The sequence below is a fragment of the Monomorium pharaonis genome, chromosome 6 (genome assembly GCF_013373865.1).
Source record: "Monomorium pharaonis isolate MP-MQ-018 chromosome 6, ASM1337386v2, whole genome shotgun sequence".
Lineage (NCBI taxonomy): Eukaryota > Metazoa > Arthropoda > Insecta > Hymenoptera > Formicidae > Monomorium > Monomorium pharaonis.
The window spans coordinates 8,247,243-8,273,119 of record NC_050472.1 but is presented as its reverse complement, the minus strand read 5'-3'; the positions used below and the strand labels follow the sequence as shown (position 1 = coordinate 8,273,119).

At 28.8% G+C, this 25,877-nt stretch overlaps 3 protein-coding genes across 6 annotated transcripts; 2 read left to right on the top strand and 1 right to left on the bottom strand.

Moving 5' to 3' along the window:
• Positions 1–1,853: 1,853 nt before the first annotated feature.
• Positions 1,854–7,858, top strand: LOC105840623 (neuronal acetylcholine receptor subunit alpha-5). Of its 3 annotated transcripts, none has more exons than XM_012687607.3 (8): positions 1,854–1,962; positions 2,282–2,463; positions 2,719–2,763; positions 2,844–2,953; positions 3,598–3,805; positions 4,277–4,451; positions 4,524–4,676; positions 5,965–7,858. In XM_012687607.3, exons 2-8 carry the CDS (start codon positions 2,356–2,358, stop codon positions 6,309–6,311), a joined length of 1,146 nt encoding a protein of 381 aa, XP_012543061.1. In that variant the 5' UTR covers positions 1,854–1,962; positions 2,282–2,355; the 3' UTR covers positions 6,312–7,858. The 3 variants fall into 3 exon arrangements, with proteins under 3 accessions (XP_012543061.1, XP_012543060.1, XP_036143723.1); XM_012687606.3 differs by having other exon boundaries at positions 1,854–2,039; XM_036287830.1 differs by lacking the exon at positions 1,854–1,962 and adding an exon at positions 2,058–2,098.
• A 1,913-nt stretch (positions 7,859–9,771) lies between these two features.
• LOC105840624 lies at positions 9,772–17,367 on the bottom strand. Of its 2 annotated transcripts, XM_036287828.1 has the most exons (9): positions 15,341–15,416; positions 15,133–15,146; positions 13,439–13,663; positions 12,994–13,226; positions 12,234–12,399; positions 11,363–11,416; positions 11,014–11,282; positions 10,150–10,312; positions 9,772–10,061 (listed from the first exon to the last, which is right to left on the bottom strand). In XM_036287828.1, exons 1-9 carry the CDS (start codon positions 15,394–15,396, stop codon positions 9,889–9,891), a joined length of 1,353 nt encoding a protein of 450 aa, XP_036143721.1. In that variant the 5' UTR covers positions 15,397–15,416; the 3' UTR covers positions 9,772–9,888. The 2 variants fall into 2 exon arrangements, with proteins under 2 accessions (XP_036143721.1, XP_012543062.1); XM_012687608.3 differs by lacking the exons at positions 15,133–15,146; positions 15,341–15,416 and adding an exon at positions 16,522–17,367.
• A 4,519-nt stretch (positions 17,368–21,886) lies between these two features.
• Positions 21,887–25,836, top strand: LOC105828266 (neuronal acetylcholine receptor subunit alpha-5; the record flags this gene model as incomplete). The annotated part of the gene is made up of 7 exons (XM_028192922.2): positions 21,887–22,123; positions 23,438–23,482; positions 23,581–23,690; positions 23,869–24,076; positions 24,413–24,590; positions 24,653–24,805; positions 24,932–25,836. Coding segments are annotated over 7 exons (1,278 nt in total), but the record flags the coding sequence as incomplete, so codon positions are not given.
• Between the last annotated feature and the right edge of the window lie 41 nt (positions 25,837–25,877).

Sequence of the window (25,877 nt, the reverse complement as noted above, 5' to 3'; positions counted from 1 at the left end):
GAGACCGGACATTTCGCCTATCGTTAGCTGCCTAAGCCAATTCAATACATGTCACAATGAACAGCACTGGAGGACAGCAAAGCATCCTTCCCAGCAAACACAAAGTTACATGTAACGTGCTTGTTAGTTGTAATTTCCCACTCAATAATATAATTGCTATATAACACACGTGTTATATTACAATTACATTGTTGAGTGGGAAATTACAACTAACAGGTACGTTACATGTAACTTGGTGTTTGGTAGGTTAGATATCTTAAGGGGACTATCAACTACGGGATAACATACTACAAAGGAGCTGGAGCTCTGAAGGGATTCGTTGATGCCGACTGGGTTGGATGCCCAGTAGATCGTAAATCCTACATCGGATTCATGTTTAGCCTAAGCGGGGCTGCTATAAGTTGGGAATCCAGGAAGCAACGCACCGTGGCTCTCTCTTCCACCGAGGCGGAGTATATGGCTCTGACAGAAGCTGCTAGGGAGGCTATATACCTACAAGAACTTTTATCAGAACTCAAACTTTCTGACTCCACAAAGATCCAAGTAATGGTTGACAACCGCGGAGCACAACTCCTGGCAACGAATCATGTGTTTCACGCAAGATCGAAACATATTGACATCATTTCATAAGAGAAGTTTTTCATAGCGGCAAATTAGAAAACATCTTTCTTCAGAGAAAATGCCCCCAGACTTTCTCACAAAGGGATTATCCAAGGTCGAACACTACAGATGTCTGGCCCTCGTCGGAGTCAAGCCAGATCATCTTGACACTACACTCGAGGAGGAGTGTTAGTATTCTACCTTACCGTCCGCGCCTTATACGAGTGTAGCGCCCTACCTATTCTTATACCTACCGAACACGCTCGCTCGTCGCTCTCGCGCGCGTTCACAATATTTCGTTCCGTTTGTCTGGTGTAAAAGGAGTTCTAACTCACAATAAAGAGTGTTTTACCTACAAGGTCATCGTTATTTACATAACCCAGTATAACAATAAACGTTACACAAATGTTTACTAAAACAGTCTTTTCAAATGAAAAACTAATAAGAAAAAATATTTACAAAATATTAAATAAACGTTTAAAAAATGTTTACTGAAATTATTTTTTAAAGTAAATAATTAATAAAAAATAAATATTTATAAAACATTAAAGAAACGTTAAAAAAAAATTTAGGAAAATCATTTTCTTAAATAATTAATAAAAAATAAATATTGAAAAAATATTATATCAAGAGACATGGTAGTGTCTCGCGCCAAGTGAACGTGCAGCGCGAGACCACCGTACATTTATGCGTCTGTGGTGTCTAGTATATTAAAAGAAAGAGAGGAAGAAACACTGTATTTGAAGGAAAAGGAGAATAGAAGAAGAACAGATAAAAGAAAAAAAAAGTTGGTAAGGAGAGAGAAAGAAAGAAAAAATTTAATAGTTAAGAAAAATTAAGAAGGAAAAGTAAGAAGAATAAAATAAAGTAAGTCACATATATACACACATAAATAAATTATAAATTAATGTATGTTAAAAAGAGTGTTATTCTCAAATTGAAAGAAAGGGAGAGAAAGAGAGAGAGAGAAAAAGAAAAAAAAAGAATAGCATTGTAATAATATTTACGTACATATGTATGTATGTATGTATGTGTATAAATTTAAGTATGTATGTGTGTACATATATATATATATATATATATATATATATATATATATATATATAAAAGAAAATGTGTGTGTGTGTGTGTATGTAATGGTGATTTGATGAAATATATAATAAAAATTTTTATAATTCTTGGTAAAAATTGTAAATTTTAAATTATTTATATTGTACAAACTTTTATTAAATTTATTGTCATTTTTAGTTAACATCCATATGGGGGCGTCTGATGTATCAACAGCGTCAAATTTCAAGAACTCTTTGATAATTAATCTAGTACTATAATCAAAGAACAGAATTAGTCGACTCGGTGTCGTTGGTTGGTAACAAACAATATGAAAATATTAAATGTATTTGGACTTCTCGCTATCCTTTGTGCTAATTTTGATAAATTTTGTACGTAAGACAATCGACTAAATTAAAATAGAACGATTCACGCTGTTATGTTTAAAAAGGTCAATGACTTTGTAACTACATTGTTTTTATTTGTTTAAAATAATGTAGTATAATTAAATTGTCATAAAAATTATTTTAGTACAAAGTAATTTTTAACTAAAATTAATTAATTTATCGATGTTGTATTCGATCTATTAATTACAAAACAGTGTAAATATCTCATTATATAAATATTTTTATAGACGTTATCGCTAATACAAAACGTACAGATGTAGTGATACGAGAATGTAAGCTTTTAGAAAATAATTCGCCAGTAATGCGCCTTAAAAAACATCTTTTTTGCAAATATGATTTTACTGTTAATCCAAATTATCCCAATACGACCAATATCACTTTGAGGTTAATACCAAGTTTAATAGATATGGTAAGTTATAAAGAAAAGTATATTGTATAAATTATCCGAGTATGGAATAGAAAATTATATTAAGTCAATTGTGTCATTCTTTAAAACTTTTTATAAATTGTAGTTTTATTTCTTGCATAAAATATATTAACAAAACAAAAGCTTTGCTATTGTTATTTAAGACACGAATTTTTATAGGAAACTTATTTTTTGCTTAATCTTTGCAATTTAATAATATATTGCGACTTGTAAAAAATTAAAAAATTTTATTTATAGGATGAAAACAATGCTAAACTAATACTGCACAGCTTGGTAGTATTTGTAAGTGTATAAAGTTTTCGTCATTAGTCATTAGACTCCATTTTTAATGTAATACAATGTAAAATATTTATTTTGGACAGTCTTGGATGGATACGCAACTTACTTGGACACCGAGCGATTACGAAGAAATCAATTTTATTAAAATAAAATACTGGCAGATCTGGACACCGGATCTGATTGTTAATAATTCGTAAGTAGACTTTTTTTACAATTAATAAAAATTAATCCAACTCTTTATTTTAAAATAATTAATTATGTTTTACTTTTATTCCATTTTTTAAATACAAAGTTGGGAAATTTGTGTTAACATATATTGCATGTCTAAACAGTCTATTTAAATTTTTATATTAATTCAACGTAAGATAAATACGTTAAAAGTAATATAAATATTATTTAAAACATTAATAGAAAGAAAGTGACATTTTGACACAACTTAGAAACAGAATGTGGAAACATATTCCTTTAGTAAAATTAAAATTTATAATTTAAAACTTTATTGTATTTTTTGTATTATTTTATGTTATTTGTCTGTTTATTCATAAATTGCGTTATTTTAACATAAAATTTAAAAAACGTAATTACACTATGTTAAATTAATACTTTAATATGTTAAAAATTTGACATATTAAAGTATTAATTTAACATAGTGTAATTACGTTAAATTAAATTAAAAAATTTAACAAGATCTGCTTTTAATATAAAAAGCTAAAAGCTAAAAGCTAAAAGCTAAAAAAATGTACTAGATGTTTTTGTGTACTTAATCAAAAAACGTAAATGAAAGTTTTTATGTCATGTAGCTCTTTTAAATTTTTTATTTATTCCTTTAATTTTTAGCGCCGATATGTCGTATGAGGGACATGTGATATCTTGGAAGGGATGCATACTCTTTAACTCGGGCGAAGTTTTGTGTGTTCCCATGGCAAAATTTATTTCCAAATGCAATCCCGATTATACCTATTGGCCCTATGATAAACATAAATGTAGCATTACGTTTATTTCATGGAACTTCATGGGAGATAAAACCGATTTGGTGACAAGCGGAGTATGTGTTTCGAAAATTATTTAATTCTTAATATCTATTTTTATTCAATCAGTTATTACAGTAATTGTTAAATCACCTCTTCTGCAAATGTTTTCTCTATACGCGAGTATTCATTTAATAAAATTATTTAAAAGCTACGTGTTGTGTAAAAATCAAGTTAGCGCCTCTAGAATTAATGAGCAATTTTATAACCGCGTATTTAGTATTTGATATCTTTTTTTAATGCTGGCTGAATAAAAAGATTATTATATTTTATATTAAAAAATTGGAATATTTTGAATGCGTTTGGGGAGATGCTATTAGCGTTATCAACATCAGTCTACCTTTATTGCTCATTAAAACCAGAACACGGATAGACTGATACCGATAGCGCTAATAGCGTCTTCTTAAACGTATCTAATGTCGTATTTATTTGTACATTAGGCGCCAATATTTTTTTTAATAAAATGATCAATCTTCTTTCCAATTTAGGTTAATATGACCGATTTTATGGATAATGTAATATGGGATTTCAAATATTTAAATTATATAAAAGAAAGTAAAAAATATATGTGCTGTCCGAATGATACGTTCTCAAGGATCACTTATAACTTTTTGTTGACGCGCCATGGCAAACATCACTTGGTTATTATTACACTAGCTATCGGTAAGTAATTATTCGCAAAAGTAATAGTGCAGGGAATATGTTATAATAAGCATAATACATTTCTCTTTCCAGTTTCGATACTACTCACTTCAACTGTGCTTTGCCTCGATTTAAACTCTGTTGAACGAATAGCAGTGGCGAGCGTGAATTTTATTTATCATTTGTTATGCACGTACTTTCTGCACTGGAATCTGCCATATAACGGTGTTAATCCTCCTAATATAAGTAAGTAACTGAACCATGAAGAACATGATCATAAAAGAACATAACATTCAATGAATAAAATTTTTATTATTTTTTAAATTATAATTTTACGATGTTTTTTTAATTAATAACATTAACTGAATTATGGGGTAAACTCGGGTATGATAGCCGTAGTTTTTTTAATCCAAAAACATACTTTTATTTTTATTACTTTTTAATAGCGTTTGGTATGTTGCTTTATTGAAGTTTAAAGCATATATTACTACCGACATTAAATAAAAAATACTTAATAAAATTTTACATTATTAAAATATTGAAACATAAATATTGGCTGTTTTTCACAACTTTTAGAGAAAAGATAACCGTAATATTATAGGAGTTGGTTATACATATTTTGTGTATTTAACAGTTACAAAATAATAAAAAGATTAATTTTACACATTTACTTCTACTGCCACATATTGTCACATATTTAATTTAATTTTTTATAATAAATGTTTATATAAGTTTAGGATCTATTTAACTCATTGTCAGTACTAAAAAATACATCTATGATATATCAAATTTAAAATATTAAATGTACAACTTAATTTTCATCTCTTTTTATAAAATACATAAACACTTAGCTCGAAAAAAGTCATGGGCCATCTTATTCAAACTGTGAGAGAAAGATAGTCATATTTATTAAAAAATAGAATAGAAAATGAAAGATATGATCACACATTACAATTTACAAATCTTCGTTATGTCTAATGTTAATTATAACAGGTCAACTGTAATTTATTCGACGTTGCAGCAATTTTTAATAAACACATAAAAAATTTTGCAGGCAGTTAACAGTAAAAACATGGTATAATATTTATAATATAGTTATTTCTAATAATATACGCACATAAACTACAATAAGTATCTTAAAAAATAATTAAAAGAATATCTTATTTAGCAATTGGAGAAATTATAGCCATTGGCTATTTTCTCCATTTATTTTAATGTGAAAAATTTTTATTTTTTTTATTGTTAATTGCATAATTAATTACAATATAATAATATACTGCTGCATTAAATGTTAGAATACTATTACAAAGTAACAATAATTTAAAATATACTTCAATTTAATTTTTCTGAAAAAATTATAAGTTATATAAATAGATTATTTTAATTAGAATTAAAATTGTTTAGTACAATGTAATAAGCAAACCTACTAGCATTAAAATTAAATTCAAAAATATGTAGCTAATTAGATTATTAGATAACAAATTCAAAATTTGTATTTTACTTATATAATATATTTTATATTTAAATATTGCAGTGTTATTTTATCGTGCATCCATGGGGTTAGCTTCCTTCGCAATAATCCTGACGGCCTTTTTACGTAAACTGGAAAATATGAGCACAGAAGTACCAAATTGGATCTCGTTTATCACAACATTTGTTTTGAGCTATAAAGCTGGACGTTTTCTAATCTTCAAAAATGACAAATCCAAAATAGCAGACAAAGATACAGTAACTGAAGAAAGTTTGGATTTTCAAAAATCTGAAATAATTATGAAAAAATTGTCCTGGAAACATTTTGCCGCTATTATCGACTGGTTATCTTTTTTTTGCGTAATATTTACTTATATTATTAGCTTGATTATTCTAGTACCCGAGGATTAATGGCAATATTGATGCGCAGTCATTTAGATAAAATAGTTTAAATAAAAACAGTATGTTATATTTAATAATTATTACGTATTATTAAAGTATCAACATTTCATTCTGCAAAGCAGGCAATAAAATAATAATAGGATACCGCATGGTTACTCCTTTGTTTCCCAATGCGTTCTTTTCTACATCTCGGATTGCCTTGTGCAATAATCATTCACAAAAACACAATTAATTATAATCATGTGACACTTTTTAGTCAAGTTTTCAAATTTAAGTATCTCAAAAATGTCTCATCATGCATTTTATTTTAACTTATTTTTTCATATATACATATATATGTATACATATATCAGTAGAGCGACAAAATACATATAATCAACTGTAATAATTTCGCAATCCCGACGCATTTTATCATTCTTTCCTTACATTAATTTATAACAAATTCTAAAGAAAAATTTTCACCAGGAAAGAGTATCGACATGTATTAGAATAGACCGCTGGTTCTAAAATTTAATAGTTTATAACATTAAAAAAAAATTTTCCTAAATTTTTTAAATATAAATAGTTTTTAAAATTATAAGATAGGCGTAAGATAGAGCGAGGTAATTTCATCAGTTTTAACTTTACAACGATATAAAAATTGAAAATGTTTCACATATCCAGTTAAATTTTAGACACAACTAATTTATTATTATTGAATATACTATATAATCCAATGTAATAATATAATATATAGAGACCATAACATATAAATATAAATATAAATATTCTAATATTAAAATAATTGTTAAAATAGTAATGTATTTTTAGTTAGAAGAACTTTAACCACAGCAGCAAACAATTTTCCTTACAGTGAATATATTTCCAAAGTTATAGAGATAAATTTATAGTGTTTTGTAAAGTACAGATTCGAGAAGCGTCGAGCAGATAACGGAAAAAAATATTCCTTTGGTGCAACAGAATTCCCAATGAGAAATAATACATCGAATCGACATCGAAATCATCATTTCGATGTCGATTCGACGTCGAATTGATGTCGAATTCATTATCGTTTCTCGCTGGGTTGGTTCTGTTCCCTAGGAATCAGACAAAAATTCGGTTGCAGCAACAAAAATATTCTTGTGGACATTTCTGTCGCTAACACAATTGTTTTTGGTTATTTCAAATGACAGATTAATAACAGAAATTTTCGGTTCCTGCAATCAAAAGTATTTGTTAATGAAAACAGTATTTTAGTTAATGCAAATGAGATTTGTTATTGCAACCGAAATGAACTAATTGAAAATTCTGATTGCTATAGTCGTTATTTTTTCTGTGATAATTGAATCTTCTGTTGTGGTAAGCACATTAATAATAGAAATTTTCGATTTTTCCAATCGAAAGCATTTGTTAATGTGAACAACATTTTAGTTAATACAGATAAGCTTCATGTTATTTCAACTGAACTAAGCCAACTGAAAATTTCTAGTCGTTACAACTGACTTAATTTTTCCGTGATACAAATGCTTGGCTGGAGAGCAAGACGCGTGTTCCGTTTCTCGATTCTTCGCTCGAATTATAATGCTTAGAAAAAGTACAAAAGAATTATATAACAATGCTTTGGATTTGTAGTAGTGCTGCGTTGAGCTCTTTCATTATTTATTAAAGTGTATGTCTGTGTAAAGTAATAATGTGGCGTATCGCTCTAATTAAAAAACTTGAATTCGACCGCTAAAATCATTGTATTCCATTGAAAGTGCAAAATTGGAGTTTTGTGTTATCCCATCAAAAAACTGAAAAACCTAGTGGGTGCCAGCGAATTTTTGCCAATAAAAATGGAAGACGGTATTAATATATTTTCTTTGGGTACCGGCCATTTTACAACACGTGTTCGCGACTTTGATCGTCTCGCAGCTTTTTCTTCAAGTACTTTAGCAATTACGACTTTCAATCTCAGAAGTGGGATGTTACGTTATTGTTTTTCAGAATTCTTCATTAGAAAATAAGTACCAAAACTTATAAACTTTATCGATCCGAGTGGCACACATCAACAGGATGGAAGAACAGTGCAACAGGCACTTCCAGACGGTCTTCAATCCGACCGAGTCACGACGACGCACATGCAGTGATGAAAATCGACATTTCTCGCGTCAAAATTCTCTCGACAGCCCGCAAATAAACAAAACTGCTTGCATTTTTAAAAAAATACTCTTCAGATATTGTTTTGAGAACTACTGCAGAAAATGAGTATATGATAAAGGTAAAGGATTCCGTACTTTTTGTATGGAAAAATGAGTTTTATACGAATTGGCTCACTCTGGCAAAAGATAGCTGAAGGCATGCCAATTAAAAGTTGTCATGGGCAAGTCAATTTTATAAGTCATTTTCGACTCAACAGCACGCTGAAAATGACTTATAGGATTGACTTGGCAACAGAGCCATATTAACACCTTAAAACTATTTATATAATATAGTTCTGAAATACTAATAAATTATGACTACTGATTTAAATCTTGTTTTCAAATTTTTCTTGTCATTGATATCAGTAATAATAATAATAATAATAATGATAATTCTGTCTCATAATTTATAAAGACATTATATGTCTTAAAAATGATTTAAAGATGTTTTTAAATCATATGCTAAGATATACTGAAAATAAGTCGTCTCATGTTTCGGCTTTATATATCTTGTTATGATATTTTGCATATCGTGTTATTTAGGTTTTTATAATAAAATAGACATAAACAATAAAATATAAAAAATAATTCCACAAAATCGATTTTTGAATAACAAATATTGTTTAATATTTTGCAAGTTATAACGGATAAATTAATAAAATTGCAACGGAGTGAAATATTCCTAAAATTTTAAGTAAAAATATAGTTATTGGCAGAAAAAATTCAGAATTTATTAATTTATTATAAGTATTAATATTATAAAAATTATATAGTTTTTACTATAGTAGAGTTATAAATTATAATAGTAAATATTTTGAGTGAGTCCCAGATGCGCACAGATCGAAATGGACACCACCAATCAAATTCTATAAATTTATCCTAACTCTAACTCAGCAATCTGATTTGTGGTGTCCGTTTCGATCTGTGCGCAGATCGAACGCTTCCAATACTTTTATTTTTTTAATGTTAAATTAATACTTTTTATTTTACAAATTTTGTTGTTTAATACATAAACATATATTTTATATTAAAAGTATTAATTTTATAGTCAACTCATTCACCACTGGTTGTATCTAAATTTGATATTAATTCCAGTTTTGGACTAGATTCAATTTTTAAGATATTTTTGATTATATTATGAAAACATTAATTATTACAAAATTTGTTACAATATTATAATATTGTTACAAAATGTGAAACAATGTTATAAAAATTGCTATAATGTGGTAGAAAACATTTTATAATTTACCTTTGTTTTAAATGTTTAATTTTTTCAATCCAATTATTTATTAATTGTATAATAATATGTATACGTATGTTTATGTATTTATTTATATTTTATATATTTGTACATATTATTATATATACATTTCTACTTATAAAATATATTTGTTTTTGCATCATGCAATATTGTAATAACTTAAAAATCACAGACACTCATAAATGTCCATCTCGTCTTTGATTTCTTGTGCCACTATAATACTATGTGCTGAAGCGTTTGTTTCTTTACGCATAAGTTTGTCCTTTGCTCTGATAAGCCAATTTTCTATTACCTTATGTATTTCTGTTAGAGTTGTGTTCCCTTTTTTTATTACGACTTCTGTAAAAATAATGTTACGCACATGTTATTATTCATGTTACGTTACACACGTATTATTTATGTTAATAATTTTATTATTATTACTTACTTTCTATAACTCTACAGACTTTTAAAGTACTAAAATTATTTTTATTTGTTCTTTTGCCTTTAAGTGTGTATTTTGTACACAATTCAAGAGTAAAGAGTGTATTCATAATTTTGCGGGTCATTTCCGTTGGATTGGAACCACCAATTTCTTGTAGTATCTGGTGCTGAAAGCATTTCAAATTTGTAAATTTCATAAATTAATAATGCTCAAATAGTACTAAAATAAATTAATAGAGAAAGGCGTTATAAATAAAACACTTTTGTTTTTTAATTATACACCTTAAACAAAAACTAATTTAAAAAGTTCACAAATACAAACTAGAAAAATATTTCTTATTAAATTGTATATTATTCCTATAATTTTGTTTTATATTTTTATTAATAATTAGGAGTAGTAGAAATTTTATGTTTAAAACCGTATTACAAAGTAAATATAAAAAAAAGTTAAAAAACTACAAACATGTCAAATGATAATATTAAAAATAATACATTTCTTTTTTAAAGTATGCAATTTTCAAAGGAATATCGTGTAAATATAATTTTCTTTTTTAACAAATGTTTTTAGCAGATTTTATATAGAAAGACACGAATATAGAAACTATGGATTTTTACTTCATTACTTAAGCAAATTATATTTTTATTGATATTTATATAATGCAATATTTAGTTTCTGAAAAATAAGGGAGTATCAATTTAGAAGAATGTGCCGTTTCATGTTAATTCTTTCCTTTAATACATCAAAAAATGCAAGAACAATAGTAATTCGTGCCATTTAGTGTATGCCTCAATATTTTTTTCGCATATAATTTTATTTTGTAAAAGTTTGTCACATTGATATATTTTTTACATTGTTTTGTGATCTTACCAATTGATTTTCATTCCTTTTGTACAATAAGAAGCGTTCCATTTCTAATATTTGTTGCTCAGTGGCTAACGGCAACGTATTTAAAATGTTGAACTCTTCATTTGTTTCTAATTCTATTTCTTTTTTTCTGATTTGATGTAATTCTTCCTGTATTTCCGTCAAAATCTTAGTTTTCTTCCGATCCTCAGCAACTAATAAAGATATTTGATTTGATAGGTTCTTCAAAACTTGTATCAATTGATTTACATTTATTTCCTTCAAATCTGAATCTACAATATTTAAAAGTACAAATTATTATTGTACATCATTGTGTAATTAAAATACAATTTATATTGTATCAATAACTCACTAATGAAAAGATTTTCGTCCACTAATTCGTCACCCGCAATCGTTCCTATTTTACCTGTAAAATAAAATACCACAGTTTGAGGTAATAATAAAAGGTGTAAATGTATATATATATATATATATAAATACATAAATAATTTAAATACAAACCATCACACCACACACACACACACACACACACACACACACACACACACACACACACACACACACACACACACACACACACACACACACGGTGCACATTTTTACTTTTTAAAAAATAATTTAAATATAACGTCATTCTCCACGTGGTGCACATCGGGTCACTTTGATGGTGGTATGATTGAGTTAAACACGAATAAAATCAATGTACAATATCATATTGATACTCAAAATTTGATATTCAAAAAATACCATATTTATTTGCTAAAATACCCTAAAATGCAGTGCAAATTTCAAACTCGTGTGCAATCAACAAAAAACATCGTATCGACATGTTTTTTTTAATTGCTTAGAAAAGAATGAACTTTAAGAATCTGAATTAATATTAGCAAGATTTTAACGAGAAACTTGTGCAAAATGATAACAAACTTTTACTTTTTTCAATTAAAAAAAAACATGTTTGGTTTTCATGCAATACAAAAGGTTCACACTTAACGAATCAAACTTTCGCTTAGGGATTCGCAAAGTAGAGTTTTTGCCCTTCAATTTAAAAAAAGTACATGTAATTTGAATGATTTTTCGCAAAGTTGCATCACTTTGAATATTGCCTAAAAATCGGTCAAAAATTTTGTTTCGTTTTTTTTTGCGCCAGTGTATATAAAACTGTTTATTCTGCATTTTTTCAGATTACATTTTGATAAATAGTAATTGATATTGTGCGTACTTACTCAAAATTTCATCAGTTCGTTGCAGAAGAACGTTATCATCAACGTTATCATTAGAAATATCATTATCGGAAGACATACTCTCATCTACATTTTTATCTACATTTGTAGGAATCCGCAAGGGATCTGTAGGAATCGGAGACAACGCTTTCACGTTTTCTTTGTCTGACTGTAAGTATTAAAGTACATTGAGAGTTATTAGCAATATTAAACATTTTTATAATCATTATTATTTATGTTATATATTTATGATCGCTTTTTACAATTTAAATTGTTACTGAAAATGCTAACTGGAATACGCACGGTCGTAGAGTCCTTTGTTAGACTAAGATTCATTGATCTGAGAGAAAGCGTACTAACAATATATGATCTTTGTTCTTTTCGGGAGCGTCCTGATTGACCACGTCTCAATTAACCACAATTTTTCTAACTGGCGGTCCAACAGAAGAACTCTAAGCTGTAAATAGTTGTGGTTAATTGCAATGTGGTCAATCGGGGCGTTTCCGTTCTTTTCTATTGCGCACCTGTGATAGTGGTGGGAATACAGTTCCGTCAAGAGTAGTAGCTATAATAGAATTTATATATGTAATAGAATAACATTTTTGGTTCGATTTTAATAAATAAAGACAAAGATACTACTTGGGACCGTGATATTTTGTTAAATTGCGATACTAGCACATATGCACGTTCCAATTAGATTACATTTCAGTAACTTGTTCGTACATTGTATGTCTTGCATACACCTTGTCTCTAATATATTTACCTTTATTACGTCCAGTGTATTTTCTAAACAAAATTGTGCACGTTCAAAATTATTGCATTTTTTTTTCAATTTTGGTGGCCTTGGAATATCACTATCTTCACATAATGTGACATCGGAATCTACTTCTTTTGCATACTCTTTTCTTTTTGTTCTTTTAACATCTGTATCTTCGGACGGAGTATCAGAAAAGAAACACGCCTTTTTAAATTTGTTCCATGCTTTGGGAAAATCGTCTGTTGCATATATTACATTAAAAACATTAGTAAAAAACGACACGTTTCATAAATTATTGCTAAAAAATGTTTAATAAAATGTTATTAATATTTTCTAAACGTCTATTCTATTTATTGTAATTGAATTTTTATGCACTAATATTCAAGAAAAAAAATACTACAAGCTTGAAACTATTACATGTGTAATGTAAAATGTCTTAAAATATACATACCATAAGATTCCATGATGCGTTTTACTTGGTGGACTTCCCATAAGTCATTGTTTTGTGGTATTTCCTTGTTTTGAATAGCTTTTATTATTCTCATTTCAGTTTTGTATGATGGAAACAGTACAAATTTAAAAGAATTAGGTACAAACCATAATTTCGGTACAAGGTGTAAGCCTGTGTCAAAGAGACATATAACAAATTCCTTTACGTCTTTGGCCAATATATAATCTGCAAGGTAACATTTATATTAATATCTGACGAATATTCTTTGAGACATATGTGTAATATTTATAATTTTTTATTATATTATAAAATAAAGTATAATAATTAAAATATATAGTAAAATAGTTATTATAAAATAAAAAGCAAGTTTAAGTCATTGACAAAATAAATGTAATGTATTCTGTAGTGTAAAGGCAATAAGTACATGCAACAATGCATTTTTAAAAAAATGTTTCAAATAAAAGTAATAAAGTTTAAAAAAAACGGACTGTCGTATTAACAGTTTTCATTATTTTAATAAAAAGAAAATACAAAAGGTATAATAAATTTGAAATATTATTTAGAAATACTGTCCAGTAGCGAATGTGAAAATTTTAGATTTTAACATGAAAAAAAATTCGTCTAATTTTCAAATAATGATTTAGATACAAGGCGCCAAACTTTTTTTGAGGTCTACTGGACCTCATGGAATATTATAACAAGAAAGAAACTCTTTTTTAAAAAAATCAGATATATTTGAGTTTTGTAAAAATAGAAACCATCTTTGGGAGCTCTTTTCCTTCTGTTAAAAAAAGCAAAAGTTTAAAACAGTATTTTATCAGTTATTTTCTAAGTTAGATTGCATTATTTTAAATTGTAATTTAAAAAATATCAAAGTATACATGTTTAGGTTTAGGTTTAGGTTTAAGCTTAGGTTTAGGTTTAGGGTAGGTTAAGTTACAAACAAAAAAAAGACAAACAATAAATAGCAATGCATTGTACTTTTTCATAAATAATATAATTCTACTATATTTAATTGTATTATATTTATTTTTGATATTTAAAAAATGTTTAAATCTTTAATAAAAGTTATTAATTTACTGTATAGTGGCAAAACGTTTTCAGAGAATTTTTATTGCCCTATCTTTATAGTCTTTACTGATGATAAAATCATGTCAGTAGAGTAAAAAGTTCAAAAACAGTTCTTTTAAATTCAAAAAAGTGTTTATCCTGTATGTTTATTCTACATATAAAAATATATAGTGCTAGCTTAAAAAAATGCATTAAAATATGATGAAGAAATAGAAGTTTAATAAATAAAAAGAAATAGTAACTAGGACTGATGAAATATTAAACATAAAGATAAATATTAGATTGCCTACATTGATCAACAGCAGCTCATGATACTAATAATCTCTATGTGAATTTTTTTATTTATTTTTAGTTCATACAAACTGTGCGCTATAATTTTATCAATCTTGAAATACAGTCTTTATATTTAACATTTTATAGTCCTAGCTATTATTGTTGTTAATATTACGTTGTCTGAAAAAGATGCTCTCTTATACATATTATGTTATTACAGAAAACATATATATCTCAATGGTTGAAGTGATAAAACGGTTGCATGAAATATAGGGAATACTACAATGTGTAAAGAATTCTTGAGCTTTGAATCACTCATTTTGCAAACACGGTCGATCTCTTCTACGCACTTCTAATACGGGCTCTAACAAACAGGGGCTCGATTCTTGAATTCATTCGCAAGAGAAACGTATACGCAAATACTCGCTCTAACAGAAAGTTGTAAGTTTATTGGTTAATAGCCATACGATAGCCAATAAATTTCTAACTTTTCTGTAAGAACAGAATTTGCGAATACGTTTCTCTTGCGAATAAATTCAAGAATCGAGCCCCAGGCACCTAACCGGTACACTGAGTGTACATGAGGCCTGTGGGCTGTGGCACACGCTTTCCATAATATGTAACAGTAAGGTTATGACCAATCATACTCGATTTAACCAGTTACGGTTACAATCGTCCAATCCAATGTGTCGAAACCTTACTGTTACGTCTTACGGAAAGCGTGTGCCACAAACCTGACACAGGCTACGTTTCGTTTGACGCATGATCATGATGCGCAGAATATATTATTCATCCTTGTTTAATGTTAGACAAACAACTCGGGATGAACGATGCATCATGCGCATCATGCGTAAAACGGAACGCAGCTACGGTCAGTCTGTATCACGTGCACGTGCTCAGCCAATTAGGCTCCGACATGTAGATGCGTGAACGCTGACGTCGCGTTTATCCCAACCAATTACCAATGTAGTAGTTATTGCGCGCGCACAAATAGCAAGATGCTTACATGCGCATAACAGTTTATTCGTAGCAATATTCCTCTAATATTCTAAATATGTCTTATCATGTATTCTATAGGTGCGTTCCGTTTCACGCATGATACGCATGATGCATCGTTCATCTTTGTTGTTTGTCAAATGTTAAACAAGGATGAACAATGCATTATGCGCATCATGCATTGAAACGGAACGCAGCCTATATATGAATATTGTTGCGTCGAGTCACCGAAGAAACACCCGCACGCGCACACACACACACACACACACACACACACACACACACACACACACATACACACTCACACTCGTGCTGAAGGAAAACCAAACCGTTAAATGAATTTCAACGACTTTATTATCGAACAAGCCCAGAGTAAGCGCGTGACACGTCCTCCTCGGCAGGAGTCCGATGCTAAACTGTCATCTCATCTTATTTACAAACATTTCCCGGCAACCAGCCATTCAGTTCAGTTATTTATTACAAATCTCTCCCGGCAACCGGCTGATCGATAATATCGAGCGGTCCGTCAGCTGACTGGCGCTTCAGGGATGTATCGGGCGGCGCGCGGCGCGCAACAATATCTTTATCGTATGTACATATAATGTTCATACACTACTCCAAATATTTTAGGGGACATTTCTGTAATAATTCTGTGAATATTTTTCTCCTATTGCAGATACGGCAATTTTAGGATATAAATAAAATATTTCAGAAATATCTAAGGTTAGCTGGGAATGCATTACCTGTATCGACATCGAGTTGTAATCCGGTTATTCCTTTATTTAATAGTTCTTGTTTCATGAGTCGTGGCAGCAAATTTTTCATTGTTTGCTCTTCTTCAGGCACTGAATCCCATGCTGCAATTAAATTTCTGAACGCTGGCGGTAAACTGTGTAGAACTTTTGTTATTAGTGTGACTTCATCTTGTTTATGACCTAGGTCCTCTAGTTGTTTCGCCATTTCTTCAATTTTTGCAACATGTTGTGCAACGCTAGTATCGTCATCCATTTTATACTCGAAAAATTTTTGCAGTAATAAATGTTTCGACGTGGCATTCTTTAATTCGTACAGATACTCGAGTCGGTTCCACATTTCAGCAGAGGTTTTTAAGTTCATTACTTGACGTAACTGCGTCGATTCCAACGATAATCCAATGTAAAATCTCGCTTTTTTATCCAGCTTATCCCATTCTTCTGTGCTTTCAGACGTTGGCCTTTTTTGTACACCCTCTACTATTTCTAGTAGACCGTGATATTCAAGGAAGCCCATCATTTGAAATTTCCATACTGCGAAATCGTGTCCATTAAATTTGCTGACCGTTAAGTTGTCCATTTTTCTGTTGGATGCGAGAACAAAGAACCACAAGTAAATTTGCAGCTAAACTCAAATGCCACGATTAACACTAGCCACGCGTATATAATGGGCCCATAACCTGTTGGAGGTTATCACAGTAAAGTAGCTAAATGTGATATTTGAGACTGTATTCTTTTTATTAATACGTTGAGGAAGCAATGAGACGGTCTACACAATTTTTACCACCATGCCACCACATGCCATACTATCGCGCTCTCTGCTATAAGTCATGGGTTACATAGTAATTAAAGGAGAGTGACATCCTATGTATGTATGACACGCCATCTGTATCGTAGAGTAATGATGCAGCAAACCTTAGATATTCCCCTAATATTCTCAAAATATTCCTATTATTCTAAATATATATTCCATAGATATTCGTATTCTTTAAAGAATATTCATAGGATATTCATATATGTAATAAGACTATATTGCTAGTTAAGCTGAAAAGAGAGTGAAAACATATTACGGTGCTGCTACTTGGTGTACCTTGACAGTTTTGCGCACGCGCAAAAGTCGCTCTCGCTACAGCGCGCACCGCACGTTCCTACTAACATAGGGGAGACTTCCCAGTAATGTACACAGGCGACACTGTGTAACACATGGTCTGTTCTTTCTAGCTGCACTGTTGCACTGGTGCAATAAGTTAGGTCGGTATTCATAGTCGAATCTTATTTTAAGATCGTCTCAAGTAATGTCTTAAGATGCTAATACGGCTCTGTGATTGGTTGATGGCATCTTAAGACTGTACTTAAGATGATCTTAAATATAAGAATCGACTATGAATACCGGCCTTAGAATGAGAAAAAATATACTTGTCTTACTTTAACTTATTGCACCGGTGCAACAGTGCAGCTAGAAAGAACAGACCAACTGTGTACGAACTAGTGCTTTCCGACTACATCACAAGTCGATACAATCGTACACAGCTAAAAAGTTAAGTTCGACGGTGTTGTCACTCTACAAGTGCCAACATTTTTACATTTTTACATTTGGTATCACTTATTTTTCTGTAGATAGAAATATGTAATGATAGAAATTTCTAATTTCAGTTAAACGGTTAGATTATTCATATTAAATATTCCAGAAAAATATAATTTTTGAGTAATTATAATTCCGAAACGTTTTTATAAAATCTATTTGTTAATAAAAAATTAAAACTAAATTAATAAATAACATGATTTTGTTAAAGATTTGTTTCTAAATAAAGAAAGTTATTTAATGCATACTTTATTTAATTATTTATTACAACTACAAGTGTGTATAATACAATAATCAATATATTAATAAATTTACTATTAATTATTTTATTATCTTTTATACACGTGTTAATTATTAATATTAAATATTACATTCTATTACAATTAAAAATTTACATAAATTTAATAATTAATAATTATATAATTTTCTAATTACAGCAGTGAAAGGATTTATTTGCAAACACTACAGTGTATATTATTTTAGCTGCCATTATTTATCAAATGTTAAACAAATAAAATAATTTATTGTGAAGCACTATATATCTCTTATTCAATAAGACTTATTAGAAAATGCTCAACTTATTAAAAAAATTCTTTAAATATTAACTTACACCACAAATCTTTTGGTAATTACTGCTCTGCTCTTTGGCGGTAAAATAAAGCTAAACAGCGTTGCAGCTATGACTCGACATTGTGTAAGACCTGTGTGGCACACACTTTTCGTAAGACGTAACAGTAAGGTTTTGACCAATCACATACTCGATTTAGCCAGTTACGGTTACGGTCGCCCAATTCAAATAATGACAGAGAGATATCAGAAACGCGGTACTGAATTTAATGTTTAATATTATATGCATGTATATGTATATATATTTACATATATTTTATCAAATATATGTTATTTTTTTTAAGACTGACAAGGGAACCTCGCGAACTCGAAAATTCAGATTTTAATGAAACTTGGCATAAATGTAGAGGGGGTGAATACATGAATTTAGAAATTTTCAGTTGGTGCCCAAAAATAGTTTGAAGGGGTGAAACTACCCTTCAAAGCTGAGACATTTTTGCGGTTTCGCGATATATCTCGTAAACTAAACAAAATATTAAAAAATGTTTTATACAAAAGTTTTATAGCATAAATACCTTCATTTAACTACGTTATTAATTTTTCGGAAAAAAAAAGATTATAAAAAATTTTTTTTTAATAAATAGCGTAGTTAAATAAAGGTATTTATACTGTAAAACTTTTGTATGAAACTTTTTTTTATATTTTGTTTAATTTACGAGATATATCAAAAAACCGCAAAAATGTCTCAACTTTGAAGGGTGGTTTTACCCCTTTAAACTGTTTTTGGGCACCAACTAAAAATTTCTAAATTCATGTATTTACCCCCTCTACATTTATGCCAAGTTTTATTAAAATCTAAATTTTCGAGTTCGCGAGGTTCCCTTGTGAATAAATGTGTAATTATTATTTTTTATTATTATTTGTAAAAAACTAGAGAAAAACCTATAACATTTTTCCTTAACTACAACCTAAAAGTAAAATTATTCAAATTTCGTGAATTTAATAGGATTCAGGGGGTTTATTCTTGAAACGAGGACTCTAGATGTCGTATGCGATATTGTATGTGATAGCATACAATATCGCATACGACATCTAGAGTCCTCGTTTCAAGAATAGACCTTCTGGTAGGATTCACTATGCCGTTTTGTAGAAACAGCAAACCCAGAGTTGGCAACACTGGTACATAGTTTTTACTAGAGAGTCTGTAATTAGAGTGGTGACATGTGGGTACCACTTTTGATTGGTCCATCATATTTCATCCCGCAAATTTGCAAATCTGAATATTACATATCCTTACATATCTCATTACATATTATCCTTTTTCAGAAACAATTGTTACAATAATTCCACATGTAGCTATTTCGCATATGTAAAAATTAGTAAAAAACTCTAAAACTTTATGTTTAATTATAAAAACATGAGTTAACTGTACATGTTTCATCCTTTTGACAACAGTTATTGGAATAATCTATAACAAATATGTATGAATGAACATGAAGTACTCATGGATCATCACAAAGTGTTAGGTTGCGTACGATCTTTGAAGTCAAGCGACGTCGACGGTGGCTAACAGTTGGATGAGTGACCGTTTTTTCGGGCGTATAATTAAGTTAAACATATTCTAACAGGTACGACTGCGGGTTGGCTGAAACATGTAGTCTTCTCCCCTAAGTTATCGTAGAAATTAAGCGATGCTGGCCTGGTGAGATTACGTTGAATTTATCAAAATGATTGAATAATGCAAACAATTTTTTGCTTTTAAAACATTAAGCAAATGTTCAGTAAATATTAAAAAAAAATTTGTTTAAACGTTAAATAAATGTTTATTAAATAATAACAGAATTTATTTTTTAAAGTAAAATAAACATTTTTTTTTCATGAAAAAAAGGGGACTTATCCCATTATTTAAATGTTTTTTTAAATGTTTTAAAAAATGTTTCTCAAACATTAAAAAAAATATTTTTCAAACATTATTGTGCTCATTGGGGATGAGATGGAAATCCAAATGTTATTCACATGTATATGGATTTCCATGGATTTCCATTTCATTTTTTCAACGGGGATGAGTTAGTAATCACTTTTATATATAGAATATCCGTTGCCCTTTCTGAAATCAAATGTCGTCTCCTGTGATTCTTTACTCTTTGTCATATATTTTATGAATATCTTTACCGTTTGTACATATAATGTTCATACACTATTCCAAATAATTTAGGGGATATTTAATGATTCTGTAACTCTTATTGCAGATATACAGCAGTTTTGGGATATAAACGGAATATATATCTTAGGAATATCTAAGGTGGGGAGTATTTAGTGAGTAAATACAAATAAAATAAGAATAAGACAAAGGCAACAGAGTTAATAACTCAACAATTGTATGTTTTATGTCAAAATTTTATAAATTTATGCCAATTTTTTAATTTTATTATTTTGGAAATAATACTTTATGCAAAATAATTTTAATTAATTTTTTAAATTTACTTTTTTATAGAATTATCTCTTTTTTAATTGTAAAAACCGCCACCAGTTACAGAGAGAGAGGGAGAGAGAGAGAGAAAGAGAGAGAGAGAGAGAGAGAGAGAGAGAGAGAGAGAGAGAGAGAGAGAGAGAGAGAGAGAGAACGCTGTATATAATTAAAAAAAATTATTTAATTAATTCTAAAACTTATTATTTCGAAACATCTTATGAATCAGTGTGACAATTTATTTTAAGAAATTTAGAATAGCAAAATTCATATTTTTTACATTGTACAAATCTTTATTTGTACTCTAGTTGTCACTTTTAAAACCACGAGAGTATTTAGCGTATCAATAGCGTCAAATTTCATGAACTGTTTGATAATTAATCTAGTATTATATGAGAGAACGGAATTAGTCAATTCGGAGTCGTTGGTTCGTAACGATCAATATGAGAATAATACTAAACGTGTTCGGATTTTTCGGTATCTTTTGTATCAATTTTGATCAATTTTGTACGTAAGACAATCGATTGAATTGAAGCAGAAATATTTGTTAGATTTATATAAGAAATTCAATAATTTTGTAAAGCTACATTATCCATATTTTTATCTCTTTTAAACTATTTTGATATTACAAAATATCACCTTTAAAATTATTTAATATAAAGTAATTTTTGAAATAATGAGTAACAGTAAAATATTAATTTGTTAATGTATCATATTTTTTTTTACTTTATTACGATTAATTATTACAAATCAGTGTAAATGTCTCATTACATCATAACGTTTTTCTAGATGCTTTAAAATATATAGAGCATACAAATTTGAATGTGGTGATACGAAAATGTAAGAATTTGGAGAATTTATCACCAGTATTGCGTCTTAAAAAACATCTCTTTTGCAATTATGATTCTACTGTTCATCCAAATTATCCTAATACGACTAATGTTTCTTTGAACTTAACGCCGAAGTTAATAGATTTTGTAAGTTTATAGTAAAAAAGAAGGTTTAACGTATAAATTATTTGATTATAAAATGGAAAATTATATTGAGCTAATTATATTAATGTGTCGTTCTTCACATACAAGATTTATTAATTTTTTAAAATAATTTCAGTTTTATTTCTCTTAATATAAAATCTATTTTTTAACAAAATAAAAGTTTTACTTAAAGAGTCATACTACTATAACGATTCTTAAATAAAGGAATTTTTGAGTATTTTGTTTAGAAAAGTTAAACACAATATTTTTTTTAAAATGACATTATTTAATATCTTAAGATTGTTTCAAAATTTTTTCAAACATAGAGGGCGTATGTAAAGGAGTTGTACTACGTCTGCTAGGAATCCTAAAAAATTATCAATGGCTGTCGTGATTCCAGTTGTTGCAGCAGTCTGAATATAAAAACCGAAGATATTCTTATTTAATATGAATATGGTTATCGCAGACATTACTACAGAATAGTTTAAAAATGTTGAAAAAATGACGTTAAAACAAAAAGGTTTTTCTTTAAAAAAATTGTGAGTTTTTGGTTCGTAAATTCACATTTTACATAGATCGAAACTAGTAGGGACAAGAATAGACGCATCAAGTGAATCACGTATTTGCAAAATTTCAAGTGAATCGATCAATCCATTATGGAGTTATCATGGCAGTCAATTTGGAAAAAGAAATTTTGAGATAAACACATTTAAAGTTTCTAGTGTATATTGTTTTAGTGTATATAAAAAGTTATTTAACGTACAATTAATTAACTATTTCATACATCTTGTTCGTTTTTGTAGAACTCTTTTGAAATCGATTTCGCACTTCTATGAGCTGTCTAAGCTTTTAAAGATTCTAAATTATCTTCTTTTTCTTGCGTGTTTTCTACGGTTTATCATTGTGGTTGTCAGCAAAATCTTAGCCAAGCAATAACAATTTTCACCGCTTCACATATTTTCAAAACAGCACAGAATCTATCATTGAAAATGCCAGTAGCTAAGCAAGACGATATTTCAATTGTTTTCGATCCATAATACAAATGTTTGTCTACTTATGCGCAACAAAAAGACGCTTGATTTAAATGTCTATAGTATTATTGATTTCTCGAATTCGGCTAAATCCTTTGGGATTATGTTTTTAATTTATGCCAAATTTTAAGAAAATGTAAAAAATTTGATTTTTTTTAGCCTATCACAACAGCATGACTCTTTAAGACGCAAACTTTTATAGAAAACATACTTTTTGCTTAATGTTAATTTGATAGCTATTTAATAATAAATTGCGACATAAAAAATTAAATAATTTTATTTATAGGAAGGAGGCACTGCTAAATTGTCACTGCACAGCTGGCTGACAGTTGTAAGTATATAACTTTTTGCCAATAAAGCTACATTTTTGCTGTATAGTAAAGTATTTACATAATAAATTCGATACAATGCAGAGTATTTATTTCACAGGCTTGGACGGATCCGCAACTTACTTGGGCACCGAGTGATTATGACGAGATTACTTTTATTCAAATAAAAAGCTGGCAGATCTGGACGCCAGATATAACTGTCAACAATTCGTAAATAGACTTAATTCTTTTTAAGATCGGTGAAAGTTAATGCAATCCTTTTCTAAGATAAACTGTATTTTATTTATCCCATCCGTTTTCTTCGCGTAAACGAAAAGTAACATGATAAAAAATCTTTTATCATGCAGCTCTTTTAAATTTGTTATCCATTTTTTTGACATTTTTTTAGCGCTGATATGTCAGGTGACGAACATATAATACCTTCAACGGGGTGCTTACTCTTTAATTCGGGTTCTGTCTTTTGCATCCCCGCGGTGAAGCTTATTTCCAAATGCAATCCCGATTATACCTATTGGCCTTACGATGAACATAAATGTAGCGTTACATTTATTTCGTGGGTCCACAAAGGAGAAGAAGTTAATCTGGTGTTAGACGACGTATGCGTTCTAATCTAAAATTTAATTCTTTAATTATTTAATCTACTATTACAATAAAACTAATTTATCTATTTTTGCACGTCAATATTAATTTAATTTTTAAAAATTATTAAAAAGCTACACGTTGCTAAAATCAAATTAGGGGATTTAAAATTAATGAAAAGTATTTTTATAATTGCGTATGTAGTATTTAATTACCTTTTTTAATAATACAGGTCTGCGTGAGAAAGATTATTGTATTTTATATTAAAAAATTGGAATATTTAGTATAGTATTTATTTGTACTGGCGTAAATATTCTTTTTATAAAATAAGTAATCAACATCTTCTCTCGCAGATTACTATGAGCGAATATATGAATAATACGATATGGGACTTTCAATACATAAATTCGATGAGAGAAGTCAAAAAATATAAATGCTGCCCGAACGACACGTTCCCAAGGATTACTTATAACTTCTTGCTGACGCGCCATTATGGCAAACGTCACTTGGTTGTTATTACACTAGCTAGTGGTAAGTAAAAGTAGAAGCGTAGTAAATAAGTAATAACAAATATAATACAATTTTATTTCCAGTTTTGATACTACTCACTTTAACAGTACTTTGCCTCGACTTATACTCGATTGAACGAATAGCGGTGGCAAGCGTAAATTTTATTTGTCATTTGCTCTGTATATACATAGTCCAATGGAGTATACCATACAATGGCGTTAGTCCCCCTAATATAAGTAAGTAATAAAATCTTCAAGAATGGTCATAGAAAAATATATGTGGTTATAAAAAAATGTTATATATTATAATATTCAAAAAATTAATTTATTAATAATTTCTTTAATTTTATGTTCATGTTGCAGTGTTATTTTATCGTGAATCCTTGGCATTGGCTTCCTTTGCGATAATTCTGACAGCTTTGTTACGTAAACTGGAAGATATGAACACAGAGACACCAAATTGGATCTCGTTCATTACAAAATTTGTTTTGAGTAAAAAGATTGGACGGTTTTTGATTCTCAAAGACGACAAATCCAAGATGGCAAATAAAGATACAGTAACTGAAGAAAGCTCAGACATTCGAAAATCTGAAATAATTATAGAGGAATCATCTTGGAAACATCTTGCTGTTATTATCGACTGGTTATCTTTTTTCTGCGTGGTTATTACTTATGTCATTATTTTGATTAATCTAGTTCCTATGGGTTAATACACAGTAAAGAACATTTTGTACTTATGTTAACATTTTTGTGTATAAACAGTTTTGTGTTAAATTTCTAACATAGTTGTGTGTTAAGTTAATATATCATTGTTATGTTACTTTTATATGTTAAATTAATATTGTATCATCATTTTCTTTATAATATTATATTATTTTATCTATTTTCAAGAATTAAAATAACATAATTTATCTATACATTCATAAATTTCTACTGATACATTTTATGTGTTAAAGTAAACAGATAAATTTTGTTACTTTTCTCTTTATAACAATTATTATATATTAAATAAATATGTGTAAAACGTGACATGTAAAATATGTTAAATTTAATACAAAATTTTTTATTTTTTAGAGTGTATTAATGTGCAGTAACAAAGTTATAACCACAATAATCTGTAACATTACATAATACATTTAAAGAAAAGCAATATGTTATATTTAATATATAATTTCGAGAAATTAATCATTACGCATCATTAAAGTAATTAGCAAAGTTTAATTCTGCGAACCAGATGATAAAATAATAATAAAGTACTGTATTATTTTTTTGTTGTCCGATGCCTTCTAAATCTTCTCTTCTCAGATTT